General features: G+C 38.6%; 1 protein-coding gene across 1 annotated transcript in view; it reads left to right on the forward strand.

Moving 5' to 3' along the window:
• The window catches only part of IFT80 (intraflagellar transport 80), an 80,736-nt gene that overhangs the window by 15,926 nt on the left and 37,003 nt on the right, over positions 1-27,807 (forward strand). Inside the window, exons 4-6 of the mRNA XM_063132031.1 lie at positions 8,424-8,533; positions 10,036-10,125; positions 11,695-11,832. Coding sequence (XP_062988101.1) covers positions 8,424-8,533; positions 10,036-10,125; positions 11,695-11,832 — 338 coding nt within the window. The remainder of the gene's footprint in view (positions 1-8,423; positions 8,534-10,035; positions 10,126-11,694; positions 11,833-27,807) is intronic.

Raw genomic sequence — 27,807 nt, forward strand, 5'->3', positions numbered from 1 at the left:
TAGAAACATGTCTAATTCATTTAAAGGGATGTTTTCATAGCATAAGGGTCAGGACTCCAAAAAAACTTTAGCTTGCTCTGGGTATCTAAGAGTGTTCCAAAAATATTTTTTGAACTACAGTTCCCCTTGCACTTCATGGTAAATAACTTTTAAAGATCCTTGCAAAGCAGATTATAGCCTGACTTGGGTGTCTGGTTTTTTTTTAAAAAAAATCACAAATCTCACTGGGATTGTGGAAGCCCTTAGGTCACCTAAAGTAAAGTTTTTGATTCCAGTCAAGGGAATTGAACAGTAATACTGGAAATGGCCTTAAATCTCTGCATTTGTGTTTGCTTGATTTTACCCCCCCCCCAAAAAAAAAAAACCTTGAACAAGCTGAAGTTACTGTTACCTGAAGGCAATACAGTTTTTTTAAAAAATAGTTCTAATGTTTTTTAATCCATAAATATAGAAAATGAGGATTGGAATAACAATCTGGATTGTAAACAGTCACTCTGTCTGTGGCAAGTAAGAATTGCCTCCAGGCAACTAGGCAGAAAAACTTCTGTGAACTGTTTCTTTTAGGCCATGAATTCTTAACTGTTATATGAGTCAATAAAAATATTTGTGGGCTACTAGCAACCTTTGTGAGCTTTTTTGTAAATTTGGTTTAATCTAGTAGTAAACTATCTCTCCTACGATGACTACTACTACTGCAGCTGCAATTTACCTCGTCTAACTGTGAACAGTGAGATATGTAAAAAATTGAGCTGTGCCTACATTTGAATATTGTTGGTCTGCCAGTTTTGTGAGCACAAACAACTTTTAAAGTATTTAAAAGTATTTAAATGGTAGCTATTGGATTTGTTATTCAGGGATCTTGGAAAATTTCTGAGCAGATTGCAGTTGTGTTATAATTATAATACTGTCATACAGTCCTTCTAGGATCCATCCATAATACAATTCAGAAAGTGTTTACAGAGTTGTAACTATGTACATTGTCTCCAGGTTTCATGACCTGAAATCCATGTTTGGGTGAAGGTGTGGTTTATAGTTTCTTTAAATAAGCATATAAATAAATAAATCAGAGACCACCACAATATTATTCAATAAACAAAAAACCTACGGTTTACAAAACAACGTTAAAGGCTCTACAGTTTTCAACCAAACTCCAAAAAGCAGGGAAATTGGGAGTTAAGGCTCACAGGCCTATAATGCCACATCCTCCCTAAGGAGGCAGAAAGTGCCAGCGAAATTCTCATTCTCCCAAAGCAGATATAAACCATGAGGACAGGATGGAGAATAGGATATGCAGAGGTGACTGTGGGGTTGTGGAAAACTGATGACGAACAACTTAGGGCCACCTACTTCTTTTTTTGTTTAGAGCAGCCCTTCTCCAACCTGGTGCCCTCCAAAGGTGTTGGACTACAACTCCCATCATTACAAGTCAGTATGTCCCATGGTCAGGAAAGCTGGGACAGCAGGATAGGGAACGCTGTTCTATATCCTTCCCAAATACAGGGTCTGCGCAATATTTTTTTTCTCACACACATCTCGCATAGAGCAGCACAACTGATAACAGAAGGGGCACTATTTGTTGGAGATGTAGAACCAGAGCAAGGGCTGGCACTTTCAGCTTTTGGTAAATACTCTGCCCTTCAAAGAACCAATGTTTTTTCTTAAAATGTGTTCATACAAAATATACTGTTCACTCCCCACAATCCCTCCACAATACATCATCTCATCAGAGTGACAGAGGAACAGAAAAAGATTAGTTTGGGTGTCTTGAACTCCTTTCAGATGAGATTAGTTTGCAATCCTATACCACTTGGGGGGAAGCCCTAGTAAACTCAGTGGCACTGGCTTCTGAGAAGACATGTATAGGATCCAATTATAAACCATCCTTCTCCAGCCTGGTACTCTCCAGATGTGCTGCGCTGCAACTCCCATGTTATGGTGAGGACAAAAATCATTTTCATCAATAGTTTTTAAAATAATCCTTCCTTACACATGAATCTATTAGGTGGTAGCTCTGTCTTTGATCTCACACTGCTGAACACGTAAGAAAAATCCTCTGCGGTCACAGCATTCGCAGCATTCTTAATCACTGTCCATTTGACAGAGACTTTTATGAGTTGAATGCCAAAACAGCTAGAGATCTACATTTTGCCTGCTCTTGCTCTAGAACAGCATTCCCCAATCAGTTTTCCAGAACCCCAGTCACCTCTACACATGTTTGAGAGTACAAGTCGCAGCATTCCTGTCCATGGGACATACTGACTTGCAATGATGGGAGTTGTAGTCCAACACCTTTGGAGGGCACCAGGTTGGAGAAGGGCTGCTCTAAACCACCCAGAGAGCTCCGGCTATTGGGCGGTATAGAAATGTACTAAATAAATAAACAAAAAAAGATAAGTAGGTGGCCCTAAGTTGTTCGTCATCAGTTTTCCACAACCCCACAGTCACCTCTGCATATCCTATTCTCCATCCTGTCCTCATGGTTTATATCTGCTTTGGGAGAATGAGAATTTCACTGGCACTTTCTGCCTCCTTAGGGAGGATGTGGCGTTATAGGCCTGTGAGCCTTAACTCCCAATTTCCCTGCTTTTTGGAGTTTGGTTGAAAACTGTAGAGCCTTTAACGTTGTTTTGTAAACTGTAGGTTTTTTGTTTATTGAATTTCATGGCTTTGTGTAACGGATGACCACACAGCAAAGAAGCCATATAAATGTATGGGATGTGGGGAAAGCTTCAGCTGTAGTGGGACCTTGAGTAGACATCAAAGAACCCACACAGGGGAGAATTTTTTTTAAAAAAAAATAATGTCCCAATTTACACTATTTAAAAAATGTAAATTATGGCGCTATAGCGTAATTATTTTAAAAATTACACTAAAATTTATAATTTTTACTATATTGACATTAAATAATCCACTTAAACCAAGGATCAGAGTATCTAGCATTTTTCATATAACTGCTTAATACCCACATATCACATAACTTCCAGATGAAAGGCATCACTAAATGTTGCTTCCTTGCTCGTATTTTCTTGCTCTGTCAATAACTGGAGATCATTGTTAACAACACATTTAGGTATTTATTGCAGAGCTTTGGCCATGGGGCGGTATATCAATGTAATAAATAAATACACCCAGGCTATGGGGCTGTATATAAATGTAATTCCTTAGGCCCCCCTTCCCAGCTTTCCCTCAGCCTACACTACCTCACAGGGTCGTTGTGAGGATAAAATGAAGAGGAGGATGAAGAAGACTACATGCCCATGACTACTGCAACTACTGAGGGGCATTGAATTCTATGATTCTGTGAATCTAAGTCTACAACAACTGGAGGGTGCCAGGTTGTAGCAAAAACTAGGTCCCTTAACCATTTCTCTGGTGTGAAGTAATGTTTTGGGTATAAGTTTTATGGATGTACATTTTAGAAAACGTTTTCCTTTCATACAAACATAAAGCAGCAGATTTAGTTTATAAGAGGCAGGTACACAGAGAAAGGAAAATATTTTCTATGTACAACCAAAACTATTCACCTTCCTTCACACCAAAACCTTCCTTCACACCAGAGATTTTTTTAAGAGACCTATATCTGTGTTCAAATTCAAAATACACACACACAAATCTATAAAAGAAAGTTTAAAATGTACTTCAGCACCTTTTAAAGAAACACACACTACCTGAAGAAGTTTAAACTCGTGGCAGATAGGCCAGGGTTAATCTTCTCTCATTCCTAGTCTCAAAATATTTCTTTCCATAAAGTTTAAACTTTAAGAGGCTTGGGTGAGGAACTGCCACCCCAAAGGAAAGTTTGCCATATATTCTTTACTTTGAATTAAGAAAGATGCACCAGCACTTCAAACACACACACACACACACACACACACACACACACACACACACACACACATCCCTCCCTCTTCACAATCACAGACACACAACAAAGTCAGTCCCTCTATCATCAAACCCCTACTTGAGCCAGCCAGGTTCTCTTCTTCCTTGGAGGCCAGGGAAGGGCCTCCCTCCAAGCAAGGCAGATAGTTTCTCTTTCCCTCCCTGGCCTCCACAGCACTGTGGGGAAGGAGAAGGCCCAGACAGGGCCTTGGCTTATCTGCAGAAGGAAATGGCTCCTAAATGCGCCAGGCAGCCATCTTATTTCAGCCAGGCAGCCATCTTATTTCCAACATTCCAATCTATTTGAGACAGGAGGGATGGGGAGAGCGACGCTACTGAGCATGCTCCATTTAGGAGTTATGAGTCTGTATTCACTTTAATGAATACAGAAATGTTCTGTATTAAAGAAATGTTCATTAAAAAAGAATGGAAGCGAATTTTGAAAAAAGAAAAGCCATTCCACCAACGCGAAGGACAGGGGGACAAGATCCCACCACTGGTTTTAAGGGTAAGGGTCCCAATTCGGAGATTTTAGTGCGCAAAAAAATCGTCGCCACCCGGAAATAGAAAAGAGCCATTTTGAGCCAGAGAGGTTTTCCCCATTTTGGTACTTTGAACTGCCATCCTGCCCTCAATATTTCACAAATCTTCTTGAAACACACAGGGTATATAAAACCAGCATTTCTTTCTGGCAGGTCTCCGTTTCAGAAAGATTGGTGAAACATTTTCCATTTTATGAACGTCAGAATGACCCACCCCCAATTTCAGCCTTAACATGGTGGAATGCTCTTTTCACTGATCACCTATAACACAGGGAAACACTCCCGTGTTTCCCTGTAATAGTATGAACTATCTTTCCTTCTGAGAGTAAATCGAAGAATATCTGACTTCAGCCCCCTGTTGCAGTCATTAGACTATTAGTCTTAATGCCAAGCTGAAGTAGAGTTGTTTCTGTTTAACTAATCTAGGGAACATTAGAAAGCTAAATGTATTACAATGAAAAAAAATCTGGATTGGTTTTAGATTGAATATAAATTATTGCAGCTGCTGTTTGTTGGACTCCCATTGATTCATTGCTTATTATAGAAAGCCCAGGTCACATCCAACTAAAAAGTGAATGTCCGTATTGTAATACACACTAACTAGGACCATTAAATGATAAAGGAAATGTTTGTTGATTAATAATTTCTTACTAAACAGATTAATTTGTTAAGTTGTCCATGAATGAATTGCTTGCTAGTATAGTATTCTGTTGTAGGATCCACCAGTTGTGCAATTGGGCTTTTGCAATTCTAAAAATAATCTAAAATGTGCGAAAACATTTGTTTCCAGAAAGGGGCAGGCTCTGCTGACCTGCCGCATTCTGGAAATGAGCAGAAACACATGATTTGGGGGTATTTTTAGAACCGCAAAAGCTCCGTTGTGTAAATGATGGGTTCCGTAAGCCTGCAAGCATAATAGAATACTACCCCTAGCAAGCAATTCATGCATGGACACTTCTGCGTGCTCCCAAACAACATATGGTTAACAAACCCATGAGTTGTTTAATCATACAAAGTGGGTCAAATACAATTAATAGTATTTTCCTTGCAGCGTCACACTTTCCATTGAAATTACATAGGAGCCTCATGTATTCAACCAATTTACCGATAGCAGATATTAATTTTATCTGTTTTATATATATTAAGTGCATTTATGTACTTTGAAACTCACTATAAAAATGAACAACTTTTACCAGAAGTTTGTAAATGTATTCATAAGTATTTTTATTTCAAGAATAGATTTAATTTTTGATACCTGAGAGTTTTACTAAATTCTTAGCATGTTGAGGCTTCATATCAGTGCCAGCAAGAGATACTATTTGGAATCACTTGTGCCTCCAAGATGTTGTGCTCCACTATACAGAAGAGGTTTCTTGCAAGCTTCCATGATGACCATTTGAATTCACCATTTAAAATCATTTGAATTTGGCCTTACTTTTCATGCCAAAGGCTACCTTCCTGCCACAGTTAAATATTATATTTCAATCTCATCCGTTTCTTTTATTAGATGTCTTTATATCTCAGGTTGAAAAGGCTTAAAAAGGCTTTCAAACGTTTTATTCAAACTGTCCCTCACATGGAGTTGAATATGGTGAAAATGGCTCCCAGACATGCTATTCAAATTATTCCACACACAGAGGGTTGGTTCACATGACACAGCACCCCACTGTGGGTTATTTAACTCATAGTGAGGTTTTGGTGCATGTGGCTGCCATTTTGAATATGCAACCCCTGCTTGGGGGGTTGTCATGTCATGCGAATTTGGCAAGCATGGGACATGCAGGGGTTAAACAACCCTTGCATAACCTTATCACATGCTGCCCTCTCACCTTTTCAAATGTGGTTTTGCTTGCCTCATTGTCAACTTGCTTGCTTGCTTTTTTACTCATTTGCATCAGTCTTTCACTTTTCAAAGGAAGCCTTTTAGCCCTTTATAGTTTTCTTTGACTCTACTTAATAACCTCTTGGGCTTGTTTGTGCTTTTCCTAAACTGTGATATATATTCTACCTGAGATTCTATTACATGGTTTGAAAGAGTCCCCAAGTGTCCTTAAGAGATTTGACTTTCTTGACTCTCCTTTTCAACTTTCTTGTAAGTTATCCCCTCGCAGCTTTTTCCAGCCTGAAGAACAAGAACGCAGGCTGTCCCTCAGGCTGGAACACGCAACAAGGCTAACCCCCACTAAAGGACTGAGCAAGGGTGGCCCCACAGCAATCTTTCTAGCAATTGAAATAAGTCTGCAGGAGCAAGGAGGGGGTGGGCAGGATGGAGCAGTGAGGAAATGGGAAACAAGCAGGATAAAGGAGTCTATACAATTTGAAATTAAATATTCAAAACACAATTATTCACTTATTTACATATTGGTGCTTAATTCAGAAAATACTTGTTATTGGCAAAAGTGTTTGATTGTTTTGGCTAGGTCCCTTGGATTCAACTGAAAACCGTTACTACAGCAATCTAATATTATTGGAATGGCATCTTAATAAAGATTGGGGGAGTTGTGATATCTGCATACCTTAATTACAGCTCTCTATAAAGTTACATTCATAGCTTAAGCAGCACAAATGGTACTGTTGGAATACAGATAAAACGCAAGCTAGCATCTTTTACTTTTATTCAAAATAATCTTTCACTATTGAAAAATATGTCAGATAATGCCTGTTTTAATGAGTATAAAAAGAAGCAAAATATCACATGTAACACCTGTACATTAAAATCTCAATTTATTAAAAAGATTATGCCCTGGGTTTGCTGAGATATTTTAATGAAGTAATTTAATTAGTTTAATCAAATCTAGGCATGCCAATTTACCTTTTAAGACAAAGCTGTAATGACAGCTATTACATATTAAGAATAGACTTTCTTAGCTTGCAGAATGCTGCCATGTTAACTAGTAAAACTTTTGTAGTCAACCTCCTTCCTTATGTTACTACTGGCTATCCTCCCATAGCATGTTCCTTTAACACAAAATATTCTAATACCTTCCTACTTGTATTTGTCCTGTTCCTGGGTATCATTCTGGACCAACTTGTTTCACTATGCTATGACACACTGTGATCTGCTTCTTCTGGCAGCCCTTTAAGATCAAGTTAAACCTGGAAACTGCAATATTGTGCCAGCCATGACGCAAAGATTAAGCATGTTTAAGATATAAAAGTCTCTGTGATTATTAAAGCAGCACACACATTATATCTTTAAATTATCACACTAGTAGTGTCTTGAGCACTGATGTAATTTTCAGTGTTACTATTGACCGGATGAAGAGGAAAACAGAGTTGAACTGATGTGTGTAGCATGGCAGTCAGACAAGTTTTAATTTCTATATCTGGTAAAATAGACTTAGTGGCATATGGGAAATGAAAAAAGACTAGGGACTACAAAAAGACTAGATTAGCAGATTCTAGAGAGAGGGACAAATTTGTGTACTTGTAATGTATATGGAGAACCTGATGAAATTCCCTCTTCATCACAACAGTTCAAGCTGCAGGAGCTATACTAGAGTGACCAGATTTAAAAGAGGGCAGGGCACCCACAGCTTTAACAGATATGATGAAGAGGAAATTTCACCTGGTTCTCCATATATACAAATGACACCTACTGAAATTCCCTTTTCAATACAACTGTTAAAGGTACAGGAGCCCTGTCCTCCGTTTCATATGGTCACCCTCGTTTAACATTTTGCTTTAGCTGAAGCTATGCAATCACTAACTTGCATTGCTGCTACTAAATCATCCTTCTAGTTGTCTTTTGGCCATGCGGAATGCGTTTAATTTGTGCCTATGAACCTTTCAGACAGAGTTTTATAAGTCTTTGTGCGCTATAACAGCTGTGTGCAACAACAACATATCTCCTTTCATCTATTTTTAACTGTGTAATTTGCCTTTTAAAAAACATGTAGAAAATTAGAAAATATTAAACCTCATTTTGCATATTAATAGGATTTCTGTCACCAATGTATCCCAGCTTCTTTCTTTCTCCTTTCTACCACTTTTCTACAGGAACACCAATATATTCAGTAGCATGGGGCCCAGATTCCGAAAAGATTCTTTACACATCAGGAAAGCAGCTGATTATCAAACCGCTTCAGCCAAATGCTAAAGTTCTGCAGGTATCAATGATGTGAAATAGTATATATCCTTTTATATTGTTGAGGGATATTTATACAGCAAACAATCCTGAATGAGAAAGCTCCATGATGACAAGATCATCACCATTCATATCAGTGTTGGAGTAGAGAAGTACATTTTTATGCAAAGCTCAATGTGTGAAACAGAGCCCCAGTATTAACACTAGAGCAACAGGATCAAAACGGTTATTACTGTTCAGTGAAATGAGTGGGCATTCTGTTTGTGTAATGCTCCAATCCTAATCATACATCTTAAAAAAATAATGGGAATATTTAGATGTAAATATCTGTCCTGGGATCAATGCACACATAACACTCCTGATTGTATAGGCATGGTCACATACTCCTTTTAACCACACCTAAGTGTGGTTAAATGCAATTAAGGCTACTCAGAGATTGACACTAGTTTAGAAACAGATTGAGGCTGATTGTGATGTAATACTTAGCCATGACTAAGGCAGTCGAAAGAAGGAGGGATTTGTTCTCCAGTAAAGAGGAGTTGTGGAGAGGGAGCACACAATCTTGCAGCCCACTCCCTACTGTTTAACCACACTTAAGCAACCATGGAACTTACATAAGCACCAGCCCAATCAATGTCTTAGCAGGACTGGGACTTAGAAATGCAGATATGCTAAAATGTAGGAATAGAAGAGGGTTCATAAACCTGTCTTTCAGAGTATAAGTAACCATTCATCTTGCATTGCTGAATTTACTGCATTTTAATTATTTGAAATGGACAAAAATGCACAAAATGCATATATTCAAACATATGGTGACCATATGAAAAGGAGGACAGGGCTCCTGTATCTTTAACAGTTGCATAGAAAAGGGAATTTCAGCAGGTGTCATTTGTATATATGGAGAACCTGGTGAAATTCCCTCTTCATCACAACAGTTAAAGCTGCAGAAGCTATACTAGAGTGACCAGATTTAAAAGAGGGCAGGGCACCTGCAGCTTTAACTGTTGTGATGAAGATGAAATTTCACCAGGTTCTCCATATATACAAATGACACCTGCTGAAATTTCCTTTTCAATACAACTGTTAAAGATACAGGAGCCCTGTCCTCCTTTTCATATGGTCACCCTATTTATATAACCAAATGTTTATATATGGATTGTACAACCTAACTTGGGGAGATCTCCTTTGCCATATAGAAATGCAATAAATAAGAATAAAAGAATAAAATGTTGACATGTGTTTGAAGTCACCTATTTTCTTATGCCTATTATTATTATTATTATTATTATTATTATTATTATTATTATTATTATTATTTATCTACAAAATACCCTAGGCTTTAAAGCTTTGTTTTTCAAACAGATATGCTGTTGTAAAACGGTGGAATTGGCTCACTAAGCTAAAACCATGCTCTGCTAATATTTAGTGTTGTTGGGCAAAGTGTAATATCTCATGATTATAGCTCATTGTAATATGCAAATAATTAAAATAAATAATTATATTTTGTTACTCTCTTTTTCCCAGTGGAAAGCCCATGATGGCGTTATTCTAAAAGTTGATTGGAATTCTGTCAATGATCTTATCCTCTCAGCTGGTGAGGACTGCAAATATAAGGTATATATTAGTTTAACAAAGTCTGATAGTATGTTATTAGCCAACAGAAAATCATACAGTAAAGTAAAAGAAGCCAGTTTACCAATATAAGAATAATTGCATCATAAAAAATAATTAAATACATTGGAAAATCAAAAGTATTAATTTAAATGGTATAAAGTTTTGAATGTGTATCTCAAAGGTTTTATTTTGTATAGCTACTATCCAAAAAGTTAGCCATGCAATTTCACTCAAATCTATTCACAACTCAATATTTTATATACACCATTAAAGTCTTAAACTGTGAAGTGGCCCATTAAAATCGGTAGGAGTGACTTGCTCATATGGGCTTAGGAACAGGTTTCTTTATACCAGGTCAGACAGTTCATCCATCTATTTATTTTTATTTGTTTCTTTATTTATTATATTCTTAGTCCACTCAATAGCCAATGTTCTGTCAGTGAATTACAAACAGTTAAAATACTAAATTGCCATACAAACAGTTAAAAATATAAAATACAACACAAATATTTTAAAGAATACAATACAAAACAGTATTGGATACTTTGACTCTCTAGGGTCTTAGGCAGAGTTCTTTGACATCAACTGTTATTTGATCCTTTTAAATTGAGATGCCATGCAACCCATGTGGTCCGTTACTGAGCTGTGGTCCCTCCATGGGATAATAGGACCAGGCCAGCTAATTTTTTGGACTACATTCACTGAACTAAAAGATTGAGATCCCCCCCATGCAAAATGCTGCTGTTCATTCCTTACATTGTAAACAAATATTTAATATTCTCTTCTGTTGTTGAAAAGGTTTTATTATTCAAATAATCATGGAACTGAACCTACAGCAAATTTTGGTTTATCCATGATTAAATAGTTCTCCTTCAATATTAAAACAAATGATGGGCTCATTTACATCTCCTTTGAATCTTATTTCAGAAAATAAGATCATATCCTGATACTTGAATATTCTTATGAAAAAGAGCATGGTAACTGGATCTGTATAGGCAAGGAGAAATACTTCATAATCAACTCACTCATACTGTGGGTGAGCCAAATGTGGGGAACATTTGCATTTCTTTGATTTCTTTGAACATTTGATTGTTTAGGGGAGCTCATGCTATGCAACTGGTCCAAAGAAGAAAAGACCTGTGCATTCATTCTATATAATGTGTGGGACGAGGTGATCAATTGTAGAACTGTACTTGAGAATACCAAGCTGGGGTACCCATTGCAGGATATTTTGGTTCAGTGAGGCAGGTGTAAATACTTGGAAAAGCAGGCCTGGAGTCATCCTTTGCTCTTCTCATGGCAATGATTTGAGTTATTGATGGGGAGTGAAGGGTGAGATAACTCTCTTTCCTGCATCCCTTTTCTATCATATTATTCACTAAGCCTTTGCCATTGAAATGGGTGGAGCAAAGGGCAAGGCCATCTTGTCTCATTGGGGAGTGGGAATGAAGAAAAATCTGGAAGTTGTCATTGCTCCCCCTCAATATATAACATGCAGTATTTTGTTGTTGTTCTGAAACATGATCTCAGTAAACATATAACATGTCTTTCTTTTCTTTTTTAAAATAGGTGTGGGATAGTTATGGTCGTCTGTTATATAGTTCACAGTCACATGAGTACCCTATAACTTCTGTCGCTTGGGCTCTGGATGGAGACTTATTTGCTGTGGGGTCCTTTCATACTTTACGACTTTGTGATAAAACAGGGGTAAGTTACTTTGACAAAGAGTCAATAGCACACAGTTTACTATTAACACAGTAAATACTTCAGATTCATTGATACAACTCTAGGTTATTGGGTTGTTGTTGTTTGGTGTCTGGCTAATTGGTAACCGTATGAATAATCTCTTTCCTGGTGTGCTTGGTGTATCCATTAAAAACCTAATCTTCAGAAAATTGGACCAAAGCCTAGATTGTTTTATGTATACACTATTTTTTCCTTTAATGCTAAAGAAGAACAGTACATATTTGCACACATTTCACCTGTATATCTTCTATTTCCTGATTAAAATAAGGCATAAAGTCTTAAATTCAAATACTTTTTTTGTCTTCCCATTCTTCTTTATTGTCATGTGATTAACAAGTTGACTTCTATGTACAGATACACAACATTTATGAGCTACTGTTTACATTAAAGTTGCTAGCTGTTTGGGTTAGTTTGACTTTTTGATGTTAGTTTCTGCATTTTTATTACTGTTTTTCATTTTTGAAATTAACTTCAGTAGTTTGGGGGACTTTCAATGGTTACTGTAAAAAATACAATAAAGGTTGTGTTAGTATTATAAACCAACTCCAGGATTGTTTCTTATGCAAGACTACTTCTGTTAAAGTGGAGTATTTTGTAGTCCTTAACATTTTTGTTCAATTTCGGTGCCAATTATAATAAGCTTTGTGGCAGGGGACGGTATCTCTTTTCAAGCAACTAGGAGAGACTGATCCAAAGAGCCTGTAGGTTGAGAAAGGTGATGATGAAATTACTACAAATGAAATGTGTCTGTTTGGGATTGCAGCTGCTCTGGGAGGATGTACCAATGAAGACAGCATTAGCTGTGAGGGTGGGAGTAAGTTGCAATCCTTAATAGGGTGGTCAAGTCCCAGAGGCTGATATTAATGAGAAGGATTTGGGTTGCAGGATGTGGGGTGGGGTGGGGTGAGGTGGGGCAGAGAACAGCACAGCTCAACCTAAACTGCTACCAGCTTCTCAGTCTGTGGGGCATGATCTGGTAATGTCACCACTCCATAAGAATTGCAGCACCCTCACCCTGCTCCTCCCTATGGGCTGTAAATAGGATGGGTCTGAGGTGTAGTTGTACACAAATTTCTGCATAGAAGTGCTTTTGGGATTTCATTTTGAGTGTGGCTGTTTTCAACTCATAAAATTTTGTATGTGTTTTTGTAAATATTGTTACACTCCTTCCTGCTGACACTCACAGCCTAAGAGCTCAAGATATGTCAGAATTTAAATTAAAAAAAAAAAGTTGAAAATGTTCATTCATAAACAAAGCCTCACATATATAAAAAAAAATAGAAACAGACATTAAATGCGGATAATAAGGAATTTAAGAAATCAACCGCCCAGAGAGTTTTTTGTGAACCGCCCAGAGAGCTTCGGCTATTGGGCAGTATAGAAATGCAATAAATAAATAAATAATAAATCATTAATAAAAATGTTGAAGAGCACTGGGCCCAGGACTGAGCCCTATGATACCCCATTCATTACCTCCCCCCAGTGTGAGAAGGTACCATTGATAAACACTCTTTGAGTCCGATTCTGTAGCCAACTGTGGATCCACCTAATAGTTGTTCCATCTAGCCCACTTTTAGCTAGTTTGTCAAGTTATATTTTGTCCACAGCATCCCCACAGTCCACAAGGGAGGTTACCTGATCAAAAAATGAGATCAGATTAGTCTGACAGGATTTGTTCTTGACAAATCCATGCTGGTTTATAGTAATGACTGCATGGTTTTCAAGGTGCTTACAGATTGAGCTCTTTATAATCTGCTCCAAAAAAATTCTAGGGATGGATGTCAGACTAACTGGTCTGTAGTTTCCAGGTTCCTCCTTTTTTCCATTTTTGAAGATAGGGACAACATTAGCCTTCCTCCAGTAGTCTGGCACTTCACCTATCTTCCCTGATTTTGCAAAGATAATAGACAGTGGTTCTGAGAATTCTTCTGCTAGCTCCTTCATTACTCTAGGATGCAGTCCATTAGACCCTGGAGATTTGAACACATTCCAAGAAATTAGGTGTTCCTTGACCATTTGTTTATCAATCTCAAACTGCAATACTCCCCCTTCAGCTTGTACTTCACTTTTTCCAGGGTGGGTGTCATAGACCCACTTTTGGGAGAAGATTGCGCCGAAGTAGGAATTGAGCACTTTGGCTTTTTCTTTATCAGCTGTTTCCAATTTGCCATCCTCATTAAGCAGTTGAACCACCATATCTTTCCTCTGCCTTTTACTAGTCATGTATCTGAAGAAAGACTTGTTATTGCTTTTAGCATTCTTTGCTAGTCTCAGCTCATTCTCAGCTTTAGCCTTCCTGACGCCATTCCAGCACTTCTGTGCTACCTGTCTGTACTCTTCTTTTGTAGCCTGGCCTTCCTTCCACTTCCTAGATGTATCCTTTTTTGTTTTCAGGTCATCTCTAAGCTTTTTGTGGAGCCACATTCGTTTCTTCTGTTGTCTTCTATCTTTTCTCCTTGTTGGAATTGTTTGTAATTGTGCCTTTAAAATTTCCTTTTTAAAAAACTCCCACCCATCTTGGACTCCTTTTCTCATCAGGGCTACTTGCCATGGGATCTTACTTATCATAGTTCTGAGTTTATTAAAATTGGCTTTCTTAAAATCCAGAGTATGCATATGGCTACACTCAGTTTTTGCTTCCTTTAAAATCAAGGACTCAAGTATGTCATGGTCACTTTCCCCCAGAGTTCCTGTAACTGCCCCTTTATCCACTAAGTCATCCTATTGGTCAGTATCAAGTCAAGGATAGCCAATCCTCTAATTCCTTCCTCTACTTTCTGTAGGAGAAAGTTATCAGCCACATATGTCAGGAATTTCTTGGAGGGACCACTTTTGGCAGAATTTAATACACAATACTTCCATTTAGTATTAAATGCTTAGTATTAAAATAGTGAAAGTGCTACATAGATTTTCATACTGGCTTTTAAAAAGAAAATGTTAGAATAGACAAAAAACATTGGTACAGTTATTTGAATTAGACATGGTTCCATAGATATAAATAAGGATAGCAAAATTTGAAATTGCTGTGACAGTGGTTGGAAAATAGATAGATACAAGTAGATCTGCAACAAAACATTGCAGTGTGGAGTGTTGCTATTCAGGATTTCAGCCATTCCACTTCATTTCTTCTCCCCTGTTTTCATTTTCTCCCCAACAGTCAATCCATATTCCACGGCCACTGAGAGTGGTCAGTTCTTATTGGGCTGTTTTTGTGGTTCCCCTCTTTAAAGTTATTTTTCCCTAAAGGTTTTTTTTGGTACTTCTGTGTTTCCCCTTGCAGTCTGCTTATGCCTCCCTCTTGTGTGTGGGTGGTGCTGTTTTGGCTATATAGGGAATAGTAATCATACATCAAACATCAGGAATATGCATAAATATTTTAAGTGTGTTGTTGATAAATGAAGACTTGGTGGAACTCTGTAGTGCAGAGAAATACCATTACTGCTGCATTTAGCTAAGGAAAGTAACATATGTTGCCTGCCCAAGGTCACAGAATATGTCACAATCACAAATATGATACTAATTGTCACTACCTTCCTACCACCCTTTATTACTTTAGCTTCCAAAGTATTGTTTTCACTCCTACCCCTCTCGAAAACCCCTTTGATATATGCTTTCTCTCACATTCTCTCCTCACTGAGACCTTCCACTCTAGTGTGACCTGGCTGGTGATAGTTTTATGTATGACATGGTTAGAAACTTGGGGGCAGCTTCTTGAACTGTGTTCTAATGTATGGTGTGATATGGCGTAGATGCTGCTTTACTATAAAATATTTGCTTCTATCTATCTAACCCCTGTCTTTTGCATGCGTATCTTCCTTTCTTGGTGATCTCTCTTTCATCCACGTCTTACACATCTCTCTTGTGCATGCTCTTCTCTCTCTTTTGTGTGTATCCTTGTCTCTTACACACATCTCCCTGTTCCCCAACTGCCCTCTGCTTTTACTTAACACATGATCTCTGGGTCTCCTGACACTCTCTTTCACACACTGTTCACAGCTACAAGAACAAGACAGTATAGATGCTTGCGCACATTACTAGCAGATAACAATTGTAATGTGGTAGCGTTTAACAGTCTAGAAATCGTTATTTGTGTCAGAATAGTCCATGGCTCCAGTTTTTCTTCCAGCAATTCTATTTTGCCATCTGTTGTGCAGCTGTAATCTTTGAAGAGATGCCTTTATTTCCAATGACAAAGTATTGTGTAACCTCCCATTACCTTACCTTGGCTCACATTCTCATGACAAATTATGGCAGATATAATTTAGCAGTTATTGAGAAACAATAATGACTACAGTGTTGGCTTTGAGATCTTGGGTAGTATAATGGGCTAGCATGTTGAACTAGGACTCAGGAGACTTGGGTTAAAATCCCCACTCACTCATGAGGTTTAATGTGTGTCTTTGGGCCAGTAACTGTCTCTCAGCATAACCATCCTCGCAGGGCTGTTGTGAGAATAAAAGGCAGAGGAACAAGCTATATATATACCGCTTTGAGGTTGTTGGAGGAAAGGTGAGAAATAAATGTATTAAATTATTGGAATTTAATAGAAGTTTGAATATCAAGAATATTATTTGAAAGCAACACTGAATCAGAAACATTTTCCAATAATTTTTCGCAACAAAGCTGTAATCTAAACAATTTATTTCCATATATAGTTTGCATTGATAGACACTGGCCACATGCAGAAGTTATGGTAAATTAGATTTATTTTTTAAAAAAACAGATTACCATGATTATACACAGCTTGATTACTCTGAATTTACTCCTCCTGCCAACAGGAGTAGCTAAAAAAGCCAGGGATTCTCCATCCCTGGTTCATTTAGTGTGGTGCCCAAACTGGGAACTCTGCTTGTCAAGTTATTTGCAGCTCTGCACTAAAGAGATATATTTACAAGAATATACTAGAATATACTCTCCACACTAGAGTGTGATGTAAGTTAACCCTTCAAAACCACTGATTTTTTTTAATAAATTCAGTCTCAGAAGAATTTCATATAACTTTTTAATGGAACATTTTTATGGAAAATCTGAGAGATAACTCTGACTAAAGCAGCAAAAGAGAGTTTATGCTGAGTTTCAAGAGGAATTCTATACCAAGGTGAGGAAGGGATTTTCATACATAACAATTACCATTTTAAAAACTATAAGATAGGTATGATATTTGTACATCACTACAAGGTAAGTGTTATAATCTGCCACTATATTTTGCTGCCATTTTACCTTATGGCATTCACACCTGAACATATTTGTAGATCCCTTCCAAGTTTTACTAGGATCCAAAGCACTGCGCAACTAGTCCTCCACAGGGGGGTTTTGAGCTTCCATTTCTGGAGTTGTTCTCCATGCCACATAGCAAACAAATATGAAATTGAAGTGAGTTTCAAAAAAAGGTTATGATAATATTTTGCAATCTCTGGAGATTAATGTAAATAGACAAAATAAGCAGAGGAATCAAGCACTCAGCTCCAGATTTTTTTGGGGGGTGGGGGTGTTGTGCAGTCTGCCCTCAGTAGCTCCACCCAGTGCAAGATGGGCATCCCCCAATGCTGCTGCCACTTGTTCCCAGATGTTATGCTGCTATAGCTGCCAACCTCACACTCATGTGCTTGCTTGCAGGCATATCCAGCAGAGGCACTATAATGGGCTAGGAACTGAGCAATGTTGCTGCTGGATAAGCCTGGCAGAAGGAAGCTGGCAGCTGCAGCAACACCACTGTCAGAGGACCAAGTGGCAGCTAACATTAATGGGGGGCAGGGAAGGCATTAGCCCCAGTGGGTGCGTCCAGTACATGTGGGCCCCAGTATGTCAAGTACTGATACCTTGCTTGAGAGAAGCTCTTAGTCCATTAATCAAACTTCACAGCCAGGGAGTAGCTTTATTAGGATCAACCAAAATGTCAAAAATAGTGAGCAAGCCTTCAAGTTCACAGAACTCTTCATCAAACTGGACAGTAATAAGCAAAATGGAGTGGGGAAAGAAAGCTGGCTTGATGGGGAAACCACAAAGTCTGCATTTAATCATAGTCTTAAGATGGAGTGCAGGAGGAGATTGCAAACTTAACTAGATGCATCCTTGGTTGCAAACACTCATGGTATTAGTTAGTCCCAAACACTCTTCACCAACCATTTTTATTTATTTATATTTATTTAATATATATACCGCCCCATAGCCGAAGCTCTCTGGGCAGTTTATAAATGTCATACTATTAAAGTATTATGCCAGTATTTTTCCCTTTCGCTCTTTCAACAGTTATGGGCAAGGTGAGGATTCTAATCTATGTTATTGTTTATGAGCCCCGTATCAGTATGTGTTATTTTCAATTAATAATGTGAGAAGAAATTAACATTACTGAGCTATTAAATCACAGCTGGCAATGATTTTTGTTAGTTATTTGTTAGAGACTGACAAAGTATTAAAAAAAACCCTTTTTTAGAAATTCACAATATTCCAAATTGAATACACAACATAATATGATGAATTTTAAGTCTTTTTGCAGAAGAATGATTTTAAATGGGGCTTCTTACACTGTGGTTTTTTGTTGTTGTTTTTGCTGGGACAGGGGTGGGATATTAACAGTAGCGAAAGCCAGATACTATCTATTCCTTTACAGCTGGCAAGAATAATTTATGAGATTTGCCTCCATACATTTTTGCTGCTTCATGCAATTTTTTTTCCTTGACATAAATATAAATAGCTGCTAAAGAATTAGCCATGCTGGTGCTGAGAGAGAAGAGAGAATGAGTCACATAACCAGTGTGATAGTGTTTGAAGAGAACCAGACCTGGCTTTCTGGTCAACACAGACATTTTTATTGTGTCTGATGTAATGGAGCTGAATCAGCGAATTGCTCCCTCGAGAGCCATCAAGAGATATACATATCATTAACCCTTCTGCAGCATATGCAACTAGTTAAGAAGCATAATTTAATTAAATACACTAACATATACTCTTTTGCTTCCCTTTATTTTTCTGCTTCTCGTCTGTTTCTTTGTTCTAACATACACATACACACACACACAATTTGCCACTTTTACTATGTTATTGCTTGGAAACAGACTTCATTTAATATGTAATTTACAAATGGGGAAAAAAGCACACACCCAATATTAGAATTAGTTTTGGTAGTTGCCCTTAACAATCATGCAGCGTATAAATCATTTTTAAAGCCAAACACAGTTTTAAGCATTATATAAAATATAGTTGTATTTTATTTGTGCCTGGTTTTTAAGATTCTGAGCTGTTAAAGAAAAGACCAGTGCTTGAAGCCTGTGACTATTCATACATACCTTGTGGGTGACTTCCTGTGGGTTTGTATGCCTGCTTTGACACTGTTGGTCATGTTGCAATACTCTTATACAGAAATAGAAATCAGGAAGGACTGAGGTCTTCTAATATTCCCCCACCCTTGCAGTCACAGAAAACGAATCATAAGAGAGGACCCCTTTCTCAGTGCCCCAGAGAATGAAAGAAGCTGTTATATAAAGCATAAAAATGTAGGATTATAAACCACATAGCGAGTTTACTTAGATTATTAACATCAACTAAACATATACGACAGACATGATTTTTTCTTGTAATAATTTAGTAAAACCTGCCCTTTGTATAAATCACTCTTGAGTTATTCTGCTCTTTTCCCCAGAACTTAACAGTGTCTTTAGATGCTTATTTGTGATGTTTTTTAATTGTAGCTATGAACTTCTTTTGCAGTTTGAGATTTTTTTTACTTGTACACCATTTTAAAAACAAACTAATGTAATTGTTTAGTCACAGTATTGATACATTATCTATGATTTTTTAAAACTTGAGGCTAACACAATTTCATAGTGATATCCTATTAAACTTTGTGCATTTTTACTGTATATTAACTTTCAATTGTGTTCTTGGTCTTCCCACTGTAATATGAAAGCTCTCATGTGTTTCATTATATGATACATGAGAACATATTTTTAATATGTATGCATTGCAGTAGCAGTGCCCTTTTCTGAAGAAGCAGCTGAGGACATTTATCTTTGGTATTTATACATCTTCATTTCTTCCCTTATTGTTTATTTGTATAACGCCTGACTTTACGATAGGAAGGGTGACTGTGGAAGTATTATTAGGGTGCCTGGAGGTGAGATTCAGATAATCTCTGTACACTCAGAAGAATTTCTGATAGTGGAAGCTGAGCTGCTATTCAACTGAGTAAATAGGAGAAACTAATGGGGTTCTTTTGGGCATATTATTTGGTTTAAACCTGCTTCCTGCCCCTGGTGAACTCCGTTGTCTACAGGGAGAGGCACGGTTATGTCTCCCTTAGCTATGTTCTAGATTGTTTCATGATCACAATAGAGTGTTTTGAAACTAGCTTTAAGATAAACAACTGTTTACAGATCTGAACTAAAAAAACATTGATTGAGACATTGTGAAATTTTTATAGGACGCAGTTTGCTTTCGATTATTTTCTTTGCCCTCTTGTAAATTTATTTAGATAGGAATGGTATATTAAAAAGTCATGTTGTGTGGAACTGCATAGCATTAGGCTTTTCCACTAGTAGAATTTGTTGAGAAATTTTATAAGATGACCTAATTGGAATGTATTGCATGGTGGCTGGTTGTTAAGAAGCTTTGTGGAGACATTTTCTTTATTTTCTTTAAAGCCATTTTCTTAATTGTCACACTTGGTTATTTAGTTTTTGTATTGTTTCTCTCATCATTAAGAGGTTAACAAGGGCTAGTTGAATTGGACTAGAGTATCAAATACAACCGTATAATATCAGTTATGAAAGATGTGTATGTAATGGCATTTTCCTTTAAAGGTGTTATTTTTCTCATAAATTGGGAAACTGTAATTTAAATGTATTCCCTTCATAATTGACATTATTATTATTATTATTATTATTATTTATTTATATAGCACCATCAATGTACATAGTGCTGTACAGATAACACAGTAAATAGCAAGACCCTGCCGCATAGGCTTACAATCTAATAAAGTTGTAGTAAACAATAAAGAGGGAAGGAGAATGCAAACAGGCACAGGGAAGTGTAAACAGGCACCGGGTAGGGTGAAGCTAACAGTATGGAGTTAGAACAAACTCAATATTTAAAAGCTATAGGGAAAAGAAAAGTTTTTAGCTGAGTTTTAAAAGCTGTGATTGAGCATGTAATTTTGTACTTGGATAAGCAGTGGCCTTAAGAGCTGTTAATAAATATACTGTATATGTCCTTTAACAAATACTTAAGGATATGTTTTCAAAAATCTCTAAAATAATTATCTAAAATCATAATGTGATATATGTGATATTTACTTTAAAAAAAACTACTGTTCACAGAATAACTGTATTACTACACTGAAGATTAAATTTCCATTCAGTGATTGTAGAAAACCCAGCACACTTGTGTTTTGTAATGATGTTCTGGGATTTGATCCCAATTCTTGGTAGCATGTCCAGTATTTTTGATGGAAAAATAATGCCAAATTCAGATCCCTGTTTCAGAAGCCACAATGGAATATTAAGGTTTCCATTTGGGCTCCTATTTACTTCCTTCGAATATATCAGCAATTATCAGATAGAATTGTCCTGTAAATTTGTCAAGATCGTGCAACCAGAATTCTGAAGGAGTTTTTATGGTACTTCTTTTTCCCCCAGGACAACTAGTTTTGATATAATACAATTGACTAGATGAGATTCTGATATAAATATTTGAAAGAAAACTATGCGTTTGATTAATATTTTGGAATGTTACTCACATAAAGAGTCAAATAATTGATTGATATTCCAAGATTAAGAATGAATGTATGAAAGTTGTTCTGGAAAAATTCATTCTTGGGCAAAGGAATAATTAAACAAGGCAGTAGTTATTTCAGTATTTAATAACTTTTAGTTCATTATTTTGCCATTAATCAATTAGCTTTGTTTGCAAAAGGAGCTATAAAACTTGGCTTCATGGGAAACTCCTTTTCCCTCCAACCTGGCGACCTCCAAATGTTTTGGAATTCAGCTACCATCAGCTCTAACCAGCATGGCAATGGTCAGAACATTGGGAGCTGTAGTCCAAAACATTTGGAAAGCGCCAGATTGGGGAAGCCTGGGTAAGACAATCTCCTACAAGCCTTTCTACACATAAACAATATACAGGTTGATTTAATGTTGGCTTTGTGCTGATGCATGCAGCAGTACCGCCAGTTAATTGAACACTGGCTTCATACAAATGAGTAAGGAAGCCAGGAGAGTTTTCACATCAAACAAATAGGGCTTGTCCAACTACAGAAGCAAACTAGGAACCTTTTGAGGTGCCAAAATCCCTGTAGCGGCAACCTTAGGTATTCAAATGTCTTGGAGAGAGAACAGCTGCCTGTGCTTTTGAAGAAGGCATATAGGCAGTTTAGTAACTCAATATCTGAGTGATTCCTCCTGCATTCTAGGTACTTCTGTACATCTCCCATCTATTTAGCCAAAGAGCCAGACACTCAGTTTCAATTTTGGAGTTCAACAGATCTTTGTTGAATAAGTTATACTCACTATCAGAATGATAAAATGATTTGTTTATAAGTCTTGTTACTCTGATTAATTTTATTAATTTTCAGTGGCGTACAAAATACGATATTTAATATAATAGTAAACAGTTATATATCAGTTATAAAAAACATTAAAATCCATATGCTAATCAACTAACCCAATACAAGCAGCTCAAATTCAACAGCTGAAAGGTTTCCTAAGTAAAAAGGATGTGAAATATCTTCTGAGGATAGAAGGGAGTAGACTAGGTGGTGCTTCCTATGTAGCAAGGGACATAGTATTACTACTGAGAAGGCCAAATAGTCTCTTAGCACACTTCAGATAATTGAGGGCTCCATTGGGAAAGCCTACCCAGGGCATCTTAAGGCATGGGGCGAGGAGGAGGGGTGGCAGAAGGAGAACATACTGGAGAGCACTCCTTAAAATAAAATGAAGTCCATTGAGGTCTTTAAAGTCAAAACTAGCACATTAAATTGAGCCCAGAAACTCACTGGTAAACAGTACAGCACTTCAAGAATTGATGTTATATGATCTCTGCAACAGACACCAAAACCTAGCTGTTACAGTCTGGCCCACCTGCAGTTTCCAGATACTATTTAAAGGCAATCTCAAATTGAGCTTGTTATTGTAATCCAGTTGTGAGGTTATGTATTAAAGCAGCCAAATCCTTGTTATGCAGAATGGGCCACAGTGGCACATGAAGTGAAATGGGAAAATTGTACTTCTGGCTACAGATGTCACCTGAAAAACAAGTGGTCAAGCTAGGTCCAGGATAATCTCCAAAACTGGTTGTTCATAGTGTATGCCTATGACTGGCCTATTCAGGCCAGTCCCATCCAATACTGGCAAACTGGATGCTCCCAGATGAATTAGATTGCTCACTCTGATCAACTTTCTTATTTGGGCCGAGCATATGTGTGTGTGTGTGTGTGTGTTGTGTTAGACCTTATCCTACCCACTGTTGATCTCCAACAATTGTTCAAGGGCCTCACTGAGATCCAAGGAAAAAAGAGATAAATAATTGGGTGTGTCATTGGTGACAACAAACTCCCAATCCTCTCATGAACTCTCTGAGCAATTTCATATATAAGTTAAGCAGCATGAGAGGCAAGATAGAAGCTTATGCTGATTTAAAGGACGATTCCCAGAGTAGAGCAACAGTTGGAATGGAATCAGTTTAATGCAGTGCTCCCAATTCATAAAAAGAGCTATGCTTGATCACACCAAGAGTCCACCTAATCCAACATTCTGTTGACACAGTGGCCATCCAGCTGCCCGTGGGAAACTCATAAGTAGGACATGGGAACAATAGCACCCTCCTGCTTGTGATGCCCAGCAACTGGTGAACATAGGCAGGAAGAGGGAGGAAGCAGCAGCCAGGCACCTCTCCACTGTGCCTGGGTCCAGCTCCAGCTGAGAGCCCCCTCCCTCCTGCTACCAACTGTCTCTGGAGAGGCCACCAGTGAGGGTGGAAGCAGCAGCCAGGCACCTCTCCACCGTGCCTGGGTCCAGCTCCAGCTGAGAGCCCCCTCCCTCCTGCTACCAACTGTCTCTGGAGAGGCCACCAGTGAGGGAGGAAGCAGCGGCCAGGCACCTCTCCACCGTGCCTGGGTCCAGCTCCAGCTGAGAGCCCCCTCCCTCCTGCTACCAACTGTCTCTGGAGAGGCCACCAGTGAGGGAGGAAGCAGCAGCCAGGCACCTCTCCACCGTGCCTGGGTCCAGCTCCAGCTGAGAGCCCCCTCCATCCTGCTACCAACTGTCTCTGGAGAGGCCACCAGTGAGGGAGGAAGCAGCAGCCAGGCACCTCTCCACCGTGCCTGGGTCCAGCTCCAGCTGAGAGCCCCCTCCCTCCTGCTACCAACTGACTCTGCAGAGGCCACCAGTGAGGGAGGAAGCAGCAGCCAGGCACCTCTCCACCGTGCCTGGGTCCAGCTCCAGCTGAGAGCCCCCTCCCTCCTGCTACAACTGTCTCTGGAGAGGCCACCAGTGAGGGAGGAAGCAGCAGCCAGGCACCTCTCCACCGTGCCTGGGTCCAGCTCCAGCTGAGAGCCCCCTCCATCCTGCTACCAACTGTCTCTGGAGAGGCCACCAGTGAGGGAGGAAGCAGCAGCCAGGCACCTCTCCACCGTGCCTGGGTCCAGCTCCAGCTGAGAGCCCCCTCCCTCCTGCTACCAACTGTCCCTGGAGAGGCCACCAGTGAGGGAGGAATTAGCAGCCAGGCAACTCTCCACCGTGCCTGGGTCCAGCTCCAGCTGAGAGCCCCCTCCCTCCTGCTGTCACCTGTAACTGCTGAACTTTCCAACTAAGATTGTAGTGCCTGAATTTGCTTTCCTTTCCCCCCTCCTCCTCCTCCCTCCCAATCCCCTTTCCTTTTGTGTCATGTCTTTTAGATTGTAAGCCTGTGGGCAGGGACTGTCAAGAAATACCTTTGTAAGCCGCCATGAGAGCCTTTTTTGGCTGAATGGCGGCATAAAAATCCTTAAATAAATAAAATAAATAAATAAAATAAATAGGCATACAATCGCTGATACTGGAGATAGCAGATGCCTGTGATGTAAAGAGCCAATGACTTGGTTCGCATAGCACAGCTCATTGTAGGTTATTTAAACCACAACAAGGCACAGCACCCATGGGTGCAATTTTGTATATCCAACCACTGCTCGGGGGTTATTGTGTCATATGAACCCAGCGAGTGTGGGTTATGTGAAGGTTAAACCCTTATAGTTCTTGGGACATGCGAGTGTTCTTTAACCCTGACATAACCCACAGTCACCAGGTTTGCATGATATGAGCAGGGTTTGGATATGAAAAATGGCAGGCGCATGCACTGCAGCCTCAGCTTAGGTTAAATAACCCATGGTGGTTTGTTGTGTCATGTGAACTGGCCCAATGTGTCACAGCACGTTACTAAATGCTAAACTACTACCTGGGCACATACTGTGCAGATGCTGTGGTAGTGACAGCAGCAGTGAAGTAAGAATGTTTTTCTTGCTGTCAGAGTTCCAACATGGACTCCAGCCTGTGTTCAGTTAACACTGATTCAGAAGCAGTATGTTGCTGTCATATCCTAGGGGAGAAATCTTCTTTTTCACAATGGTTGTACATGTAGAAGTTGGTTGATTATTTCCCCAAATGCGTCAGTCAAGCCAGGCTGTTTAGGTAAAGAAGCAGTGGCTAATCAAAGAAAAGCTGTGCTGGACTAACTGGACGGAAGGCCTAAGAAAGGAGATGCAAGCAATGGGGCATGGGAAGGGGGTCAACAATAGCAGAAGAAAAAAGCAATAGTGGGTAAAGGAAGAGAGCTAATTTATAGTTACTTAGAGGAAACAAGGGATCTAAGCAAAAGGCACTGGAGGAAGAAACAAAACCAAAGCCATCTGGGAAGAGAGAAAGGTTGCTGAGGCTGGCACTTGCCTGCCAACTTAGCTAAAGCTCACATTTCTACCCAGATACACATATACATTCCCATTATTTGGTGAGCATTTTGTTAGCGATACAATTTACTTGTGGGAATTAAAAATACCTTTCATTTTATATGTTTATGGAGCTCCAGTGGATCATTTAACAGCTATTTATTTATTTATTTATTTATTACATTTTTATACTGCCCAATAGCCGAACCTCTCTGGGCAGTTCACAAAAATTAAAACCATCATAAAACAACCAACAAGTTAAAAAACACAAATACAAAATACAATATAAAAAGCACAACCAGGATAAAACCACGCAGCAAAATTGATATAAGGTTAAAATACAGAGTTATTTTAACTCAGAGTTATTTTAGCTACAAGATGGAATACAAAAAAAAGTATATAGTTCTGTTGAATTGTCACTGACGTTGGGCTGTAATCATATTCTACATCTGTTTAACTCTTATTTTCCCTATTTCTTTAAAATAAATTGTGTCATAGAACTTTGTTTCCCATTGGCTACAGAGGTGCTGACAGAATTTTCTGATTGCAAGAAATATGAATGTTACTGCTTTTGGTTCTCACATAAACATTTAGTATCTAGGGAGAAACTAAAATACCTGAACAACGATTTCTGTAGAAGTGTGTTTAAATTTCATTTTAACACAGTCGTAATTTTACTGTTAGTGTTTTTAATATGCTCCTGAGAAATAAAGTGTACATTTTAGTGTTTTGCATACATCTCAAAACCAAGCTTAGATTGGTTAATTCATATACTGTATGCTGATTTTACAGCTCTTGTAACAAGATCTGATATTTGGCTTTTCCCCCCTTGAAAATGAAGTGGACCTTTTTGAACAGTTTGGGCTGAAACAATCTTGTTTCAAGAGAGGTAGGGGTAGTCTTGTGCCAGTCTTAATACCATATTAACAATTTTCTTTTGTCACATGTATTCAGATCTCCCAATAGGTGATATTTCAACTTTTAAGAACATTTATTCTGCAAAACTCATGCTGAGTCTGATCAAACACGGGCTAGTGCTCATTATTGAGCCTACTCTGTGGCAGTGAGGGTGGCAAAGATAGTTCTTTTCCACCAGCATTGCGTCTTCTCATTGTCGTCTGATGGCGCTTTTCCAGGTGATTCGTGGCCTGCTGCACTCTGGGTCAGGGCGGGAAACTGTGGAACCCTCATTAGCACTCTGTGACGAGTTTGCACGGCACTTTGAAGATAAAGTCACTCAGATTGGTCATGAATTGGATACCACGTTTAATGCAATTCCACTAGTAGAGGCACCGTCTGGCCCAGTTTTATTGGATGAGTTTCAGTTACTGAGGCCCAAGGATGCGGACAAGGTGTTTGGCCAAGTCCGGTTGACCACCTGTGTGCTCAATCCTTGCCTTTCATTATTATTATTATTATTATTATTATTATTATTATTATTATTATTATTATTATTATTATATTTATTTGTATCCTGCCTTTTGCCCAATGCTGGGCCTCAAGGCAGCCTTACAAAGTTTAAAATATACATGGGGGTGGGACGACACAAAACCATAAACAATTAAAAAATACACAACAAAATTATAAGACATTAACATAGATGGAGATGGCTCACTACATCAAATGAGGGGATTGCTAACTGAATCCAGGCGGTTGTAAATTCTTTCCTGAGAGAGGGAGTGGTGTCAGCCTCTTTAAAAGAGGCAGTAATCTGACTGCTCACCTGGACCTGGAGGAAGTTCTTGACACTGATGATAATTCCCATCTTCATAAAACATGGTTTGTGAAGTCTCAAACAATTGTCTGACTGAAGCAGTTATCTGCAGTTACAGCTAACCCATGATCTAAAACCATGATTTGAAGCTACTTTTTGACCTATGGTAAACGGGACCAATGGAAAGTGTATTCAGAGTTAGCATTACTGAAAACATAATTGTTAACACTAGTGAAACCTGCTATGGAGAAATTCACACTCCAAGAGGCAGGGTTGAGGGATAGAAGTCCTGCGATTTTGTGTCCTC

The sequence above is a fragment of the Elgaria multicarinata genome, chromosome 8, assembly GCF_023053635.1.
Source record: "Elgaria multicarinata webbii isolate HBS135686 ecotype San Diego chromosome 8, rElgMul1.1.pri, whole genome shotgun sequence".
Classification (NCBI taxonomy): Eukaryota; Metazoa; Chordata; class Lepidosauria; order Squamata; family Anguidae; genus Elgaria; species Elgaria multicarinata.